This window comes from Podarcis muralis, chromosome 6 (assembly GCF_964188315.1).
Source record: "Podarcis muralis chromosome 6, rPodMur119.hap1.1, whole genome shotgun sequence".
Lineage (NCBI taxonomy): Eukaryota > Metazoa > Chordata > Lepidosauria > Squamata > Lacertidae > Podarcis > Podarcis muralis.
In genome coordinates this window covers 54545093-54564049 of record NC_135660.1, presented here as the reverse complement: position 1 = coordinate 54564049, position 18957 = coordinate 54545093, and the positions used below count along the sequence as shown (strand labels likewise).

The 18957-nt window shown below is 40.6% G+C and overlaps 1 protein-coding gene across 1 annotated transcript in view; it reads right to left on the bottom strand.

The window, feature by feature from the left end:
- Nucleotides 1-1418: 1418 nt before the first annotated feature.
- HTRA1 (HtrA serine peptidase 1) overlaps nt 1419-18957 on the bottom strand; it is a 41236-nt gene continuing 23697 nt past the window's right edge. The window contains exons 4-9 of the mRNA XM_028730038.2: nt 9164-9358; nt 7896-7928; nt 6163-6277; nt 5743-5800; nt 4396-4491; nt 1419-2140 (exon numbers count right to left, since the gene is read on the bottom strand). Coding sequence (XP_028585871.1) covers nt 1972-2140; nt 4396-4491; nt 5743-5800; nt 6163-6277; nt 7896-7928; nt 9164-9358 — 666 coding nt within the window. The 3' untranslated portion in view covers nt 1419-1971. The remainder of the gene's footprint in view (nt 2141-4395; nt 4492-5742; nt 5801-6162; nt 6278-7895; nt 7929-9163; nt 9359-18957) is intronic.

The following is an 18957-nucleotide window of genomic DNA, read 5'->3' as shown; positions in this document are numbered from 1 at the left end:
CATTATAGGATCACAAGGAAGGCATGTCCCACCACATAGAGAGCAGCAAAGCAACACTCTATCCAGACATCCTCCTAGTGTGTGAAATGTTTGCGTTATGTAGTTGAAATGGCAAAGCATGGAATAAGAATCCTGTTACATTAGTCAGCATACTGAGTCACGGACTGTCAGTTTCAAAGGAGAATTAATTAGGTGTTAAAAAGCGGAGGAAGGAAGACAGACAAAGAGGGTCTCTGCACCTGTGCAATCATATGTCAATGCAATAAAATCCAATCTGAGTGCAATTGCAAAGCTGCTTTCAGACTGAGAGTTGCCTCTAGCTACAGGATCTGATTTCCAGTTGTTTGGCATGTGATGGGTGAACTGGAGCAGCACAGCCTATTAAGCGTGTATGAACCTACTAGGGACGCAGCATTCAGAAGTCTCTTATACTACAAGTTTCCATTTGTTTGCACAACCACAGTGCACTCTTGGAAAACTGCTGTTCCAGAAGTATGGCACTGGGTGTAAAGGACTGCCGCTGTAAGCTGCGCATTGTTAGAACGAATCTGCAGTGCCTGCAGTTCAGTACATTGTCTTTTGAAGCTTACATTAATATGCATTGACTGAATCATCACATGAATGGCCTTCTAAATCTAGAATGAGCCACAGGCTGAATGCTCATTTAACTACTAAGGTCAATCTATGCATATGCAGCACATTAATTCAACAGCGATATTATGTAAAAAAAATAAAATCACAATCCGTGGTCGGCCTGATCATCAAGGGAGATTCGGAACAGACAAAAGGAAATACTTCTTCACACAATGCATGGTTACAACTATGGAATTTGCTACCACAGGATATAATGATCACCACTGACTTGAACGCTTTGCTAGATGCTGGTGAGCATATGAGAGAGAGGGCTCTTGCACTGATGTCCTGCTTTCTGCTTCTCATAGGCACCTGGGAGGCCACCGTACAGCAAAATGCTAGACCAGATAGCCCTCAGGTGTGGTCCAGCAGGGCTCCTCTCATATTCTTAAATCAATTTGATAAAATCCATAGCAAAAACAAACAAACCATGCCATGGGCAGTAGTAAACACAAGCTTTACTACACACCTAGTATTCTTTCTAAATGCACAAAATTGCAATCTGAGGCAATCCTGCATAGGGCTCGCTAAGGACCCACTTCACAAAGGTTCCCATCAATGTGACAAATGTGGTTCTAAAAATTTAAATACAGTCTTTAAATACAGTGAAGAGAGGTGAGTTTGGAAGTTGTACATAAGCCATTTGTATCTGCCAGGATATGTAATGAAATTATATATCTCTATCTATGTGCAGTGCATAGAGTTTGGATCAAGGAGGCATCACGGGGGGGGAGGGGGATGTTCTTCCAGAAATGAATTTTCATCAGGGAAAACACAAACAACAGTACTGTTGGAAATATTTTAATTAAACTAGGAAAACAAGTATTCTTTTTTTAAAAAAAAAATCAGCACGGGTTCAGTAAGGAAATATCACTCGGGCTGCGTGTGTACAAGTGAGCATTTCAAACATGTTAGTCATCTGTCACTCATATAAACAGTTGTATTTCCAGGAAGACTAAAGCTACGGGGGGGGGGGGGGAACCACCAATGCAATGTATGGTTTAGTTGTGGTTTAACTTTGGGAAAGCCTTGGTTCAAAGTAATAATACATTTGCAACGTAGGTGGGATCAGATGTTGACCACAGAAATAACATTAACAAAAGGAGCAGCCTGTAGAGAATACAAAGCATACATAGAGAACAGAAGTATCATCTTGAAGATTGCATCGGTTTTGTACCTCAGAACTACATGAAAATTATTTTATTGGCCAATACATTTCCACTGAACATGCAGGTTGTTGGTCAAAAGTCTAATGTTTCCTGTACCAGCACAGAGATAATATAAGCAGTCCACTGCTTGCTATTAACAGATAACATGAAATCCAGCTCATGTTTCTACTTAAGGGTCAATTTCATCAGGTATCACTGTTAAAATAATGTCTTCATTGCCCCTACGTACTACCAAGCTGAGTGTATTGTCCTTTTTGATAATGTCACTGACATCATTGGCAGAGAGTATTGGTTGCCCATTGATGCTTATAATCACATCGTTTTCTTTCAGGCCTCCGCTGAAATACAAAGAGGTGGAAAATAATTACTTCAACTGCAAGAAACATATCTGCTTTCTGTAACAGCCACCCCCAAGATACCAAACCCACAACTCTTAAGCAAGAATACAACAGATCTTTAGCAAAGCAGGTGACGAGAGACAGACAGAGAGATAGAGAGACCTAGAGAGAGAAGCTATTCAAAAAGACAAATGGCAGGAACATATTCTGAAAAGCTAGGGCCTTTCTAGATTCTTTTTAGAAAGTTCTGCCTTTCTAGTTCCTTTGTGCTACTACACAAAATAGATTTCACATGCTCTCTAGGTGGTGTAGCCTTAGCTCCTCTCCTTACTCTAACCTATGTGCACTCAATGGTGACAGAAAAATCAAAGTTGAGCTTATTCAGCAAGAATAAATCCATATATCAAGCTGGATGATGCTGTTTGAACAGAGTTGGCAGAAGTCACTGACAGCATTAAGGCAAATGAAGAGGATACAGCATCTTTCTCCCTGTATCATCTTGCCCTTTCTTGCAGACAAATTCTGGCTCTGAGTTATGGAAACATTAACCCAGCTAGCGGGATGAGACATGATTCAACCCCTAAACATAATCAGTTTATAGCAGTCACAAGCTACTGTCTCATGCAGAGAAATGCCTTACACAAGCACTTCTTTCAGAAGTGTTTCCCCCCTCCTCACAGAAGTTCTTGTACGTACTGCCATTTTATGATGCTTAAGGGGGAACACCAAAGTGAGAGTGAGAAAGTTTTATTTCACTCTCTCTTATTGCAGCTCCATGAAAACAAGCATAGTATTTAAACATTTAAATTGCATGCATTAAATTACTGGTGATTTCAAGCTACTTGTGAAACAACGAGGCACAGACCCCCCCCCCCCTTTTAAGAAATGAGCATGGGGGTCACAAGGATTCGAAATATGTGCTTATGGGTCAAGAGAAGGGTACTATTTATTTATTTATTCATTCATTCATTCATTCATTCATTTATTTATTATTATTATTTCTATACCGCCTTCATCCAAAGAACACAGGGCTGTTTACAATATAAAAACACAAAAATGCACAACATAATAACAAACAAAAATAATAACCCCCCACCCCGTTTAGAAGGCCATAGATTGTTTAATTAGCCAAAGGTTCCGGAAGAAGAGAAATGTAATGAAGGTGCCAGGCAAGTCTCCCTGGGGAGAGCATTCCACCACTGGAAAAAAGAGCGCTTACCGTATTCCAATGGTGGTGACTGTTGCGGCCCAGCGTGGCAGCAAGAACAGAGGAGGGAAAGAATTCAGCCCTTCGTGGTCTCTATTGGCCTCGGCTGGTGTCAGAGGCTGGCAGGATTGCCTGCCAAATTTGAATGGGCCAGAGATGGCCCCAGAGATGTGGGCTGTGCCTTACTGGCAGACCTAGTGAGCACAGCACCCCAGGAGGCCACCTGTGGGGCATAAAAGCAGGCTTCACTGCCAAAAGGGCTGTGACCAAGGAGCATTGGATCAAGAGGATGAGCATTGAGGACAAGTGTGGATCGTTTGCAGGGAAGAGGAGCAGGGTAGGCAGAGGAGGAGGCGGAACAGGCGGCGGAGACCACCGTAAACCGGTGTTGCTTTGTCTCTCCCTGCTATGGGACCTGCAAAGAGCTACCACCCCATCTCGTCTTCTTTCCAGTTCAGGTGTGGGCTGCGAGAAGCAGGGGAACAGGAAACTCAAAAGGAGCACTGGTCTGCTTTGCGGAGCTCAGTGCTATCAGGAGCCCCGTGAAAATGCTATGCAAATAATAGCCACAAATTATTATTCTTGTTAGACAAGGAACTCCAGCAGTTACAACTTTCACCCTGTTCTAGCAGCGACTGCATGACACAATCACATGATACCGTAGCCGTACCCAAGTACTGAGTGCAGCAGTGATAAGGGCAACTGCTGGGTCAGCTCCCAGCTTTGGGACAACTGTGGGCTTGCGTTTGGGATCCTGCCATGTGAACTTTTTGCAACTGCATATGCATAGCAGCTGGGAAAAACAGTCTATTAGTCTCCCTCGCTCTTCTAAATATTGCTCAAGACTCTAACAAATGGTAAAATGGCAAAAATCATCTTCTAGATTTATGGTGTTGGGAAACCAACAGATTTCCTGAAATAGCAGGCAGATGTCATCTGAGGATAAGAACTTTCCTGCCATTAAACAGCATAGTTAAAGGCCTGCTAGGTGTTTATCCTTTAAGTGAATAGGTGCAGGTTTTTGAATAAAAGGGGTTCTTTAACTTACGCCTCAGCTGGTGTATCTGGAATTACTTCAATAATATAGGCTCCAGAAATGACGTCAGGGAAGTCTTTATGGCGCTCCTTCAGTTCTTTAGCTTTGCTAGGAAAAGCAAACCCAATCAAGTTAAATAAGAAACATATTTCCAGAAAAGCAAAACAAGACAACATAGAGGACACTCTTTTACTTTTGACGTAACCTGTGCAAATTTCCTAAGTCTAAAGAAAGAAAGAAAAATATGCCGCCGCCATTGAGAAACATTATTCTGGATAGAAGTGCACAGGAAATTTTGCCTTACCAATTTGTTCGTTTTGCAATTATATTGGTTTTTTAAATCAGTATTGCTTTAGATCTAGAAATGTCCTAAGCCTTTGAGTTTAAGAAAGCATCTGAGGCTTGCAAGTAGAGAATGTTTTCTCCTTTTTTTGGCAGATTTTGTAAACTCTTTCTATGTCTCTGAATATCAGATTCTAGCTCTTCTGCTAAGCAGCTCTGCTACTTAACAATTGCCAGGGAAAAGATGAAAACCATCTGTCCGTTGGCTTTGCAAATTTAAAAAATGGGCTGCAGTGTATGGCAATGGTAATCCAGAAAAATAAACAAGGATCCAACTATGTCCTCCCCACCCGCAAAATGTAAGTGAAGTGAAAATTTAAAATAAATGAAAATCATCCAGAACATAATGATCCAATAATAAACAATTGTTATGATCAAACATATATGATGTAAAGAGTTTCCAGCTGATCTTTCCCTCAGCAGCGCCTCAGAGCTGGCAAAACTCTCATTGAAAAGTAATGGATAAAGGGACAATGCAAACAGGAAATGGTCAAGCAGTAGCAACCATATCATCAGTATACCATTCCTCCTGCCTCAATTGCACCTTTTCTTTGTCCGCTCATCAAAGACATTGTATTTAAGAAAGAGGGAGAGAAGGCTTTCAATGGTTTAAAAAAAATATGGAAGTCGTATGGGGAAAACAAAGGAGGACAGCACTTTGAGGAGACGTCGTGTGACTCCCCCATAAAAAGTGTGTCAACCATAGGCTCTGGGTGGGTGGGGAGTCCTGGGTGCTCCAGCCCCCACAACATTCCCCATGATGGGGCTGGGCACCCACACTTTTTTGCACTGGGGCCGTGCATGCCGTGGGGTCCTGCATGTCTGATGTCAGCACGCCTACTTACGTACGTGCGCATATGACGTCAGCATGCTACAGGGTGTGCTGATGTTGGACACATGTGCACCCATGGCGTGTGTCCTGGGGCCAAGCCAGTGGGCCTGGTGTCAAGAAAGAGTTGCAGTTCCAGGCTAGTATATTCCTTGTCCAGAAACACCCACAGTAATTTTTAAACTTACCTAGGAGTAAGAGACATCATCCGTATGCCAATATATTTCTTCTTAGTTACAGCTTTTCCTGTTTTGAGAAGCAAAATGTAGCATTTATGTTGATTCGCCTTTCCCATCTGAACAGGAGACATTCTACCCCAAGGAAGCAGAATGATGTGGGAGATACCACTTCAGAATATAAGTGGGAAGTAGTATTGTTGAACACTACCTCACATAAACAATATTATAATAAACCAGCACACAAGGGTGAAATATTTGCTGGTGGGAGAATCTTTTCCTGAAGTTTGAAGTGCTGTGACTTTTGTATACTGTGTAGCATGGCTCTTACTTCAGAGCAGATATGTGTAGGATTGAACTAATTCAGTGGAACTTATTCTCATGTAAATGTATATAGGACTGAAGGTTTACTTTACCAGTACAGTACAGTACCTTTAGCTTGTCGGTCGTGTGACTCAGTGAGGAATTTTTTAATTTTGTCCGATGGTATTGCAAAGGAAATCCCAGCAGTGACTTTCAGAGTATTAATACCAATCACTTCACCATCCTGCAGTAGTGTGAATAATTAAGTAAGCATGAGCGGCCCAAATAAAGACTGCAATTTCTATCACACTTTAATCTGAGCTGCTGACCTTGCGTGTGATCTCTTTGTCATAGCTCCCTGTTCCTAAACTGATCATGAACTGAATGTACCCTGGAAATTTAAATCTGCCCCCCCCCCCCCCGTTTTCATTTGGGTGAAAGCACCCTTCACTCTTTTTCTTCCCCACCCGCTTTGAGACTCCTGAGTGTGAAAGGACCAGGGTTTAACATCAAGACAAGCAAGCTCAATGCGACATGCTTCCATGCATACGGCTCCACGTTCAATTCCTGGCATCTTCAAAGTCAGGTAGCAGAGCTGGGACATTACTGCCCAATAGTTGAGACAGCTGTTGCAAACCAGGACAGACAGTTCTACTCAAGGGAACGACTTGGTTATGAGATCAGGCATCGCCCCAGTCTTTTCTAGCTGCAAAAATATGCTCTGCACAACAGCTTGATACTTTCTCTTAAACTAACCAAAAAACTTTCCTTCAACTGGTTTCAAGATTTATTTTTCCAACAAGACTTACTCAACATGTTTGCTTTAAGGGACTCTGTTGCATTGAAATAAAAGAGAAAGTAGTCCATAATTGTAGCTGGCCTAAATTGAGTTTTATTTTATTTTTTTAAAATCAAAACGGACAAAACCTTACAGGTATTTTTAATGTTTGCTTTTGGAGTAAGCAATAGTTCTATTAAATGATATGACATAGAAAACTTTCTTTTTAACAATAATAATTTTGCCAAAGCTGCCAAATAGCCTTCAATGGAGGAAAATGTAAAGTCACACAAAAAAACCAGAAGACAACAATGGCGTCAAGGCAATCCTCAGAGGACTCTAATCCGTTTATCTGTAAAACTAGCATGTTAAAAATAACTAGCTGAACTTCTTCATGTGCCACTATTTTTGCAAAACTTTTCACTGCCTCACAGAATGGGCTTTCCAAATCTTGATAATACATTTCATCAGTTTTGTGAAGCCAATCTCTACTATTTCCATTTTGCCAAAACAAAGCCAAGCCAACAGACAGTGTCTTTTTCTTGGCATAAGAATTCAAGTCTTCCATGTTCTTTGTACCGCACAAGCTTTTGAGTTGCTCACAGTCCACTGGCTAGGCAGACAGTGGCACTGAAATATCGCAAACTAATACCATAAGGGTCAGCATCCCTTTGACTCCCTTGGGGGCTTAATTCTGACTTACACAGAATCATATTGCTAACATGCTGGTAGAGAGAACCATGCGGTAAACATAAGAAACTGACACAGGGAGTCTGCTTATATGCCTAGTTCGGAGCAGGGTAGAAATAAGATACTAAAGAATATTATTATTCACTGAGAAAATATGCTACGTATTACGTTCATTTTGAAATATGCACACAGTAAATGTTTTGAATACTGAACTCCAAGAGCACCACACCATTTACCAGCACCAACATTAAAGAATGATTAATGAGTCTGATGTTTGTACAGGCACTTGTTAGCCTTCCTCTACCAATATGGGGAAAAGGGATGGGAGAGAGGCAAGAGAATCAATAGTAAAATCCAAAACAGAAGGAGAACTCTATTAGAAAGGAACTCTTACCAGGTTTACTAAAGGTCCTCCAGAGTTTCCATACTGTAAATTTAGAAGAAGAAAAATTGTCTTTAATCTTTCTTTTTTCCCCCATTTACAACAGTTCTTTACATTTTGAAATAAAGTTGCTGCACAAAACATTCTGGGAGGGAGGGGTTCACATTCATTTATGCACAGCATTCTCTTATGGAGAGGTTACTATACAAACATGGATGGAATAAACTTGATATAGTTTCTGTAGCCTAGAATGCCTAAACTTTGCAATGACGGACTACGGATTAACAGACCCCCTCCGGTATTGTTAGGCTGGGGAAAAGAAAACCCTTTACGACCAATGCATGACACTTTGAAAGGAAATGCAGACTGCTTTAACTGTAGCACATGCAATCTCATGAGCGGAAGGGCACAAAAGCATGAAGCCAAGATCTTGGAGAAGGAACATAGAGTTCAAAGGGGGCTGATATGGAAGGCTTGCCAAAGCACACCACAGACCAAACAAACTACCATAGCAGCCAAAATAAAGGTCTCCTGTGTGAAGGTACTTAAATCAGGGGATTCAGTTTTGCCATTCATTGAATAAAACAAGACAGGGAGGTCTTTTACCTAGTATTCTTTTATCCGAAAGACCACTAAATTTCAGTGATAATTTTGATGCTTTTCTTTAAACATGTCTAGAGCTTCTGTTTTTCCCCAGTAAAGTTCCTGGTCACCTTTGCCTCTCTTTTAGTCTAAAAACTGCTAGACACTGATTCCTTTATTTGATGGCCTTGCTAATGAAGCTTAGGAAAATATGTCTGTTTTCTTAATTCTGTACACTCCTAGATTACAGGAAGTTAGCACAACTTTCTGAGAATTAGACCGAGAATTCTCCCTGAGAATTACCTGTTCTCTCAAGGCTAGCAGAAGAAGCACTAAAAGTTGATGTCTTATTAGTCCAAAAAAATAGCTTGTCTCTTTAAAAAAGCCAACAAAAGAACAGCCACGTGATATTTTGGCAAACTCATTGATGGATCTTTAAAGACCTCTGATGAACATTGCCTGCACTTAATAATTCTAAGAGAATTCAGCTAAATATAATAAAAAAAAATATGTCTCTTTAAAAAGCAACCAGAAAGATCACTGCGAATTGCTTCCTTTGCATGTTCCAAGAAACAATTTTGGCCAATCCTAATGCATCAACTTTATAGGGATGAATGACAAGGCAGCAACAGAATCTGGATGTATTTTGAGGTCAGAACCATGAATGCAAGAGAATGGCTTTGTGGAAAGTGACTTACATTGATAATTGCATCCGTTTGGATGTAGTCCATATCAGAGTTTCTAAGACCCAGTTCTTTGCCTCCTCGTTGGGTGGTGCTAACAATTCCAGTAGTCACGGTATTTTGAAGAGAAAATGGACTTCCAATTGCAACTACAAATTCACCAGGCCGTAACTCTCCTGAACGTCCGAGCAAGAGGACTGGCAACTTCCCCTAAGAATAGAGAGGGTCAAAATAATCATTACTCAATAGCAACTCAAGCAACTTAAATAGTAACTTGAACAATGAATCAAGATATAAGCACAGCCAGCTTTCCTCCTGTATCAGGTAAATGTAATGGCAACTTTAAACAATTAAGTAATATTAATGACACTTCTAGCATAGTATTTTAATTTTGCATTGTATACTGTTTGTCAGGTAGAAGCACAAGAGGAGACAAATAAAGGGAAGGAGAATAGAAAAGTCCAGGTAAATTCTGGGGTGATGGCAAACTCTAGTGTCTGATTAATCAACTGTTTTAAGGGGAAGCAAATGCAAAAGGCTCAAGTTGCTGGTTCAGCAGTAGCCAAGTACAACCACTGGCTCAGGATATGTTGCTGTCTCAGTAGAAATGCTAAAGTGATGGCACTTCTCCCTCTTGGAGCCCTGATCATTGCCAAGGGCCCCATCTCTCACAAAGTCCTTTCCACTGCTTTGCCCATTGACATGGCTAAAAAAAAGCAAAGCACCAAACTAAGTAAATATCCAGTCATAAAATATTAATCTAATCCTTTTAAACTAATGTATTTCTTGCAGACATCTTTCACAAAAGAATATGTCCATCCCTTTAGAGATATAAATTAGCATTATTTATAGGCCAGTTCACCCTTAACTGGAACACCCTAAGCATAGCACTTATTGTTAATCTCAACAAAACTTCTAAAGCAGGGAAATATTATGTTGAGGCAGAGAGAAGGGGGGTGGGGGTGGGAATCCTGAAACAAAATGTTTTCTATGCTCTGTCTAAAGCGATTCATCTATCAGATCAAACCCTGATAAGTGTAATAGATCTCCTGAGAGACAGACATATATTTTCATAACTTCGGGTTATTTTTGGCAAGAAAACGAGCTATATAATAAATAGTTGGTGAGTAATGCAATTATTTGCAGTTGTGCTGAGTCTTCAAGCCTGGGCCAATATTGGTGAAACACTAGTTCAAAGTCAAGTACTGTATGACTTGGCTCAAGATCATCTGTGGGATTCAACACGCCTTCTGGAAAGAGTTAGCCTTCTCTTTCTGGGGTTAAAACAAAATCAGCTGCAAAACTCCCTTCCTCAGCAGATGTTATAAAACACAGTTTTGCAAAGCAGAATGTGTCATGTACAGAGAGTTTCCAGAAGAGACCAAGTTCTGTATCTTTTGTTTAAGGCATTTTAACACAGACATCCTCAAATGAGCATGTGTGAGATTTGTCAGTTTCCTCTTATTCCTCAACATGGCAATCATCATCAATTTATGTAAGGTAAAAGCGGCCTTCCCTTTTTCTTTTTTGGAGATCCTGTTGAACTCAAAGAGCACAAATATTGTGACATCTGGAGTGCTACATGGGGAAAATGCTCATTTGCATTACAAGTGCCTCTTTCACGAACAATAACCAGGAACACATTTGCACATTTGCACAGAGTGGTGTAATTTAAGCCTTACCTCTGTAAAGGCTCTTAGAATGGGAATGGATTAAAAAAAAGCCAAAAAGCCAAAAGGGCCAAAAAAATCAGATTAGGAAGAAAACTCTGTGTTGTGTTAAGAGTGATATAGGTGCTACCCAGAGATAAGCATGCGCAGCAGTGGGCTTTTCATTCATGTCTAATTGCCTAAGCAATTAATAGGACTAGCAGTTACCACCTGTCTGGGAAAGGTGGGGAAAGGGGAATGGTTTGCAAAGGTAATCACTGCTGCAGCTATGGGCAGACATGACTTAATACATTTTGTTCTGCACACACAGTTACTGGTTCAGTACCAAATTCTGTATACATGATCCCTGTACCAGAAACCATGTGAACAGAATCCTTTTGCCAATGCAGGTCCTCATCCAGCATAGGCTGCGTATCCAACATCCTATTGCAAGTCATAAATGTCTCTTGCTTGCTGAGTGGTTAGCATTTTAGAAAGCAATCTACAGTAAAACATGTCAAAGGAATGCTCCCACCTCGTAAAAAGAATTAACAGCAACTATAAATTCTGAATGACAAAGGAAGGGTGACTACAATGAGCTGAAGCTAAAACAAAGGCAAAATATCACAGTGCTTTTAAAAGTCTAATATGAGTCAGTTTGTTGACAACGGATAAACACCAATTTCAAAGAAGGAACTTAATTTGAAGTTGTTTATTTAATCCATTAATTTAAGCAGGACCGCCAGGTGTGCATGGTGTTTTTATAGAGTACAACAGAGACCGATCCCAGCCTCACGACTGCCTAAATGAAACAGGAAAGCTGTTCAATGCATACATTTTTGAAAACAGTATTACTCTCTCTCCTGTATATAGAATAGAGTAATTTTTTGCGGGGAAGGCCCAGTATTTTGGAAGCTTCAAGTATGATTTGCTTTTTAATTTATCCTTTTACAATATTCAGGGACAGGGGAGCAAAGAGTTATTAAAGCAGAGGAGCTAATTAAATGCCTTCCAGCAGCATATAATGAGTAAATGAAAGAAGCCTGGACATGCCTAGATTTAAGTCTTTCCAAGTGCCCTCCCTCCCCATGCTGAGTCACTGACTTAACTATGTAGCCCAGAGCAAACCACAGTCATTGTTTCTCTCCTTTCTGTGCGCCCCCTCCTTCCTTCCTTCCTTCCTTCCTTCCTTCCTTTAATCATCCTATTATCATGTGGCCTCATGTAATGTTCATAAAACACAGACCCGGCACGTATTATTTCAAATTCTGAAATTGAAGGCTGATGTTAAAATAATTAGTCTCAAAAGCTTTGCACCCAGCATTTGTGGGCACAGATACCATCGCATTTCTCCCAGTGCAAATGTATTTGGGACAAGAGAAGCGTTCAGGGACCTAAGCCAGCCATCACTTCTCATTGTGGCAAGAATCTAAGCTAAACAATGCTTTCCACCTAATACTGTGCAGGAAGAGAAGTAATTGCAAGGTTAGATTTCCAGAGGCCTGGACAGCAACACTCAATTAAGTGCAGGATTTTATGTTTGCTGCATGGCAGGATAGGGATGGGGGCATCCACAGTGCATTTGGAAATGTGGTGAGGCAATAGTGCAATGTAAAAAGATTTCACTTACATCAGCTTCAAAGGGATCCAATTCAATCTAATATAGGTCAAGGCAGACTCTAAAATCTAGTACTAATCTCCCAACCTCTGATTTAGAAGTCTGTCACATCACTGACTTTGATTAGAAAACTAGCACAGCAAGAAGTATGCTGGGGTAGAATCTTTTCCCCTTATGCGCTAGTTATTTTACTTACAGGAAGTACAAGGAAGAAATACAGTTTATTTATCACAATGGGATTCTGCAACTTCATTTGGTTGCATGCGGAGATCAGAATCAAGTAAGGTACATTTGTGAATGGGAACTATCTTCAACAATTTAAAAGCCAAACTAGGTGCAACTTTCAATTCCTTTTGGTGCCTATGGGGACTTCCTCTGAAACACAAATACCGGTAACTCCCAGGAACATGGGCCAGCAAAGCACTGCACTCCCCCCCCCCCCCAATATTAATGTTGCCAGTTTGGTTGTAAGAAGTTAATTCTTTACTGTGGATGCTTGTGAAGAAAACTGAAATAGGGTCCGCTCCTGAAATAATTGCAGTAAAACTGGTGTCTATAGTGAGGAACTAAAAGTGGCTTTAATTTTTATTTGCCTTACAGCTTGAAAGTTTACAGAAAATTCATAAACAAGAATACAAGAGAGCAGAACTCAATCTTATTTTTCTTAAAGAATAATATTGATTCCTCAAACCCCCCCCCCACTCCCAAAAAGAATAATTCATACACTGAGCTGACAGTGAATTGCAAAACATGTAGCAGCGGCAACCCTGGGAAATGCCTGAACTAAATGGCAGCAATCTATTAGCAGAAGTGCTGCCAAAACTCAGACAGCCCTTACTATATTAAGTCAGGAATGCTTGTTTTATTCCTTTAAAAGATGCCAAGAAAAACAATATACTTTCCAAAGTCAGTATATTCACAAGCCTGCAACGCATTCACACGGTCTAACAGATCAGACCAGCGAAGAAATCCTACACAAAAAAGTAAGATTACTTTACACTGTGTTGCCAAAGTATGACTCACCGAATAAAACATTGATTTGTACCCTCAAACGTGTAAGGGAAATAAGTATCAATTATTTTTTAATAGAAGAAGAGGTGAAACACAGCATCAGCAGGATATCAAATCCATTATGTGATATTGAGAACAAATTTATGGATGAAAGTGGTAAGCAAATCTCAAGGAGATGAAAGGACAGTAGTGAAGAGGAAAAGAGGAATGTGATGCACACATGCAAGATGACAAATTCACAAAGACAGCAGACGTATGGGCACCTTGCGATGTAGAGACCTGGGAAATATGGTATTTCTATTTCACAGCTAAAAAAAATGTCCAAAATTTGGGGGCGTCTCATACACGGGGGCCATCTCCCCCCATCAGAGTCCCCCAAAATAAGGGTCGTCTTATACATGGGGGCATCTTATAGACAGAAAAATATGGTGTGTGTATGTACACACACACACACACACAAAATTACTGGGATTCTTCGTCCGGTGTTCCGGTGATGTGGGGAGCTATTTAATGCCTAACACAGTCTGCATAATTTTTAAAATTCTGTAACTAGAACCATCTTACTGAGCCAGTGCTATGAAGAGGATGCAATGGATTTCATACAAGGATTTACATTCCTGTCTTCAATAAACTGGAAAGTGAGGGTGACGAATGCAAGAAATCACACCTACCAGCTGCTCCTGAACAACTGGGAAAATCCACAACTTATTATCCCTTTTCATTTTAGTGAAGCAAATGTGGCAAGGAGAAAATTCAGAGACAGACAAGCAGATGTGTCAAGCAGATTTAGTGGCAGCCAAAGACAGGAGACACAAATGAATGTCAGGCCAGGGCCAAGAGTTGAGTTGCTTCCCTTTATTTAAGGCCCGTGTGAGGGACCTTTGTCCTGCCAGAGATTGTTGAACTAGAACTCCCATTTGCTATAGGCCATGCTTGCTGGGGCTGATGGGAGTTGCAGTTTAGCAAAATCTGGCAGGTCACAACTGAATTACAGTTACCTCAGTCATCTGAGGGTCGCTCTCTAAGGGAGCCAGGAACAATTTTTTGGACACCATGCCGATTGGACAAGGACGTGCATGGTCTTCACCTTCCCTTGAGTGACTTTTTGAGTAGTTAGTGGGGTAATTACTGGATTTTCATTGCATGCTTTATTATATTAGTCAAACTCCTGTCTTGGTAATTAAGGGGCAGGAATGGACAGCCAGACCAGTCATCAGGTGCAAAGAGTCACGACTGAGGCCCCCACCCCCAATAATTTAGCTAGTCCTAGTAACTTTTGTTGTTGCTGCTGTATACAGTAAAAGTTGTGACAATAGTTTAATCCAGTATCAGTGTCTGCCTCATTACTGTTGCCACAATCAACCCTTTTGAGTCTTTGGAGGCCCGGTGCTCTAAAACAAGTTGTAGGCTTTCTCTGACCCCAACCAAACCCAACCCAGGTGATGAACTTGATTCTAGGGCACCAACACTGCTTGAGGCCTACCTGCTTCAGCAGCAGGAAGTGAATGCGAACTTTTGCCCTCCTGATTTCTCTCTCACCCACTGCTTTCCCTTCTATTTGTCTGATCCATTGATGTGGTTTCTCTTCCCCTCTGTAGCACTGCAGTTACTGTATTTGTGTGGCCAGAAGGGGGTTTGGCTATTTTACTGTGTACACAGCCTATGTGGAAAGCAGCAAAGCAAGCTGTGTGTGTTTATGTTAATGGCCAACAGTTCTGGAAAACAAACTGGTTGCGTTTCAGAGGTACCTCTTACAAAACATGTGGAAGTGATCTCGGCCCTAAAACATATAACTGGACCTCAAAAAGTTTATTCTCATAAGTTTACCTCTTGGTGGTTTTAAGAGATCTAATGGAGGCAGATTTTTTAAAACAAAAACAAAAAAGGCTCTAAAAGCCATTTCACATGCTCAGATGGTAATTTTTCTATTAGTAAATTGTGGCAAAAGTCACTAACTATTTTCAAAACACATCAGAAGACTAAGACCTCCCTAAAAGCAAACCTCAAACAGTGAAATGGCAAAAAAGACTGCCAGGTAGGGAGGTAATTAGGTCTCCTGGCACAGAAGCATCTGCGCTATTCTCCACCAACCTGGTGTCCTCCACATGTTTTGGGCTAGAGCTCCTTTCATCTCTGGCCATACTGACTCTGGCAGATGGAAATTGTACACCAAAATATCTGGAGGGTACAGATTGAGGAAGGCTGATTCTACACCATATTGCAGCAGACACTAGATCATGTCACACACAATCATTTTTGCAAATTAATAGACAAACCATCCTCCTTTCAGTAACCAGGCCTCCTTACTTCAAAGGTTAGTTCAGAACACTTTGAGTTAATAAGAAACATTATATGATTTATGGTTGCTTTCAGACATCACAAGAAACTATAGTTATTAAGGGAATGAGTCTAGACAAGCGTTGGACTCATGCACTCTCCTTTGATGAAACTACAAGGAAGTGAACCAAAATGTTCACTTCTGTTTTGAACCCTAAACTGTGGTTAATGTTAGCTATGCTTATTGAAACAAGCCAGCTTCATAAATACAAAGTTAATTTGTTTCAGTAAACCACAGTTAAGGTTAAGCACAGTTTGTTCAGACATAAATGGTGCTTAGTGAAAAATGGGACCATTGCTTCTGATCTTGCAACTGTGCTGAAGAGGGAAGTATATGAGTCCTGATGCTCACATAGGTTCATTCCCATACTTATGAACTAGAATTTATCACTAAGTCTGAAGGCACTGATTGTCCCAGTATCAGTTTAGTTAGCTGCATTTTCAAAGTGGGTGAGATTATTCATCTACAACAGATAAGGGGAACTTGTGACTCTCTAGATCAGGCATGGCCAAACATGGCCCTCCAGATGTTTTGGGACTACAATTCCCATCATCCCTGACCACTGGTCCTGTTAGCTAGGGATGATGATGTTGGTCTTTGACCCTCATCAGTTGGCAAGGCCAATAGACAAATAAGATGGGAGTTTTAGTTCAGCAATATCTGGAATGCCACAGATTCCCTACCACTGGTCTAATAGAGACTTCATAAGCACTGGAAATGAACATGATTGTTTGCTCAGTTGGATTTCTTCTTCAAATCAGAGAAGTCAAACATAAGCAGTGTCCACCAGTATCCTCTCTATGACCCTTGAGAGTTATTTTAGAGCTCTGCACATTTTTGGCAACTTCTAAATAGGAAAGAGATGCATTTCCTGCATCCATCCCAATTACCAGGACTATGTTATTCAGACAACTAATTGGTAAGACGTTCGGGAACTTGTTTTGGAGCTAAGACAGGCAACATTTCTAAGTCCAAGTTGCCGTGTTTTGTATAGTCAAGCTGCCCAAGTGATTAATAAAATGTCTAGGGAGAACCACTCACTGTTCAGGAAAGGGGAAGAGTGATCTATGAGGACTTATTGGCTTCTAAGGTGAACACTCCAACTCTATGCTTTCTTCTATGGAAACTTCCATGTGGGAGGTCTGTTCAGTTCCATTTGTTTTGGCTTTCAACCAGTCATCATGTAATCACAATATGTGACCTGCATTCATGATAGGGGTTGTTGTTTTTTTGGTCCAGTTTATTTTTGCTAAAGGAACAGAAAAACTTTATTAACTCTTTGGTTATAGTTCCATTAAGTCCTATTTGCACTGCTTGTTAGAATATGTGTTTGGTTTGTGTGTGTGTGTGTGTGTGTGTGTGTGTGTGTGTGTGTGAGAGAGAGAGAGAGAGAGAGAGAGAGAGAGAGAGAGAGAGAGAGACGGACTTATTTGGTCAGAGAGAATCAAAAAATGATTTGAAGCTAGGTGGACCAGTTGACTAACTCACTACAAGACAACTAATGGTTTCACTTTCACAGCTCCCTTCCTTTTCTTGGGCTTCCCTTGTGTTAGCTTTCCAGAAATAAATTTTTACTTCCCTCCCTAGAGAAGAAAGTTAATAAAGAACCTTCACTCTTCAAGATGTCTTCAAATCATCCCGTATTACTATGTATCTCCATTTGGTCAGCACAACCTTATGGAAACTGAAGGGGGACATCCCAACAGATCTGTTTCTCATTTGTGCTAAATTCTTTTCCGTGGAAAAATGGGTTAGTGAGTGCAAACCAGTTCATTCTACTGGTGCCTGTAACTCAATACTTTATTTAATTTCTTTTCCTGTTTAGAAAAGCAGTCTGTCCTAAGGCAGAAGTCCATCACTTAAAGGAAAATTGCATGCTTGGGAATGAAAGAACACAGCAGTTTTAGAAATGTCAGTGGAGTGGAATCTTTAGAGTAAGTCGCCTTGTGCTTTTTTTTACCGCAGACATTCCATATCCCATGACAGAATTTAGTACTCATATTTGCATTATCTGGCCAAAGGAGGAAATATCCCCTTCTGCTTCAGAAATACAGTTAAAAGAATCATACAGTCAACTATCATTTTTAAATGCATTAAATATTACTATCAAATTAAACGATAAATAAGCCCATGTGCTATACAAATTAAGCATTTATTTATTTATTTATTTATTTATTTATTTGATAGAAGTGTAAAGTGGCAAAATAGCAGGGAAGTGACTGCAGGTAAGTTTTTACCTCATTAGTCAATTGTCTAATGCTTATACAGTGGTACCTCAGGTTGCAGACTCTTCAGGTTACAGACGCTTCAGCTTACAGACTCTTACTAACCCAGAAATAGTACCTCAGGTTAAGAACTTTGCTTCAGGATGAGAACAGAAATCGCGCAGCAGTAGTGCGGCGGCAGCAGGAGGCCGCATTAGCTAAAGCGGTGCTTCAGGTTAAGAACAGTTTCAGGTTAAGAACGGACCTCCGGAACAAATTAAGTTCTTAACCGGAGGTACCACTGTACTTAGAAGAGCACTTGTCTAACATTCGCAGTCAGAATCTTTGTTAAACATATTCCTCTTAGTAGGAATAAACCAATTGAACTAATAAACTAACTGAAGAATGCTGCATATAGTGAAGAAAATGAAGTTTAATAGGCTGCATGTAACGCACAGAAGTTGAAATGTGCTCAAAAAGCCATATAAAATTACTTGTTTTGAAACTACATATATTTTAGTTATGTGTGATGTGACTACATACAACTTCCTAGCATGCAGTCCTAAGATGTCTTGGGGCCACAGGGTTTTGTGAATCTGCTTCTCTGTGGAAGGAGCATCCTTGTTGTAGTTGCAGAAACCTCCACAGCTATCCTTCCTCCTCTGGTGCTTTGGAGGGTGTGTTTTGGCATAGATTAGCGCAGGGGTCAGCAAACTTTTTCAACAGGGGGTCCCTCAGATCTTGTGGGGGGCCAGACTATATTTTTTGGGGGGAAATGAACGAATTCCTATGCCCCACAAATAACCCAGAGATGCATTTTAAATAAAAGTACACATTCTACTCATGTAAAAACATGCTGATTCCCAGACCGTCTGTGGGCCAGATTGAGAAGGCGATTGGACCGGATCTGGGCCTTAGTTTGCCTACCCATGGATTAGGGGGTTGGGGAGTTCACAGTCCCTAAGGCCAACAAACTTACTTTGCTTTCC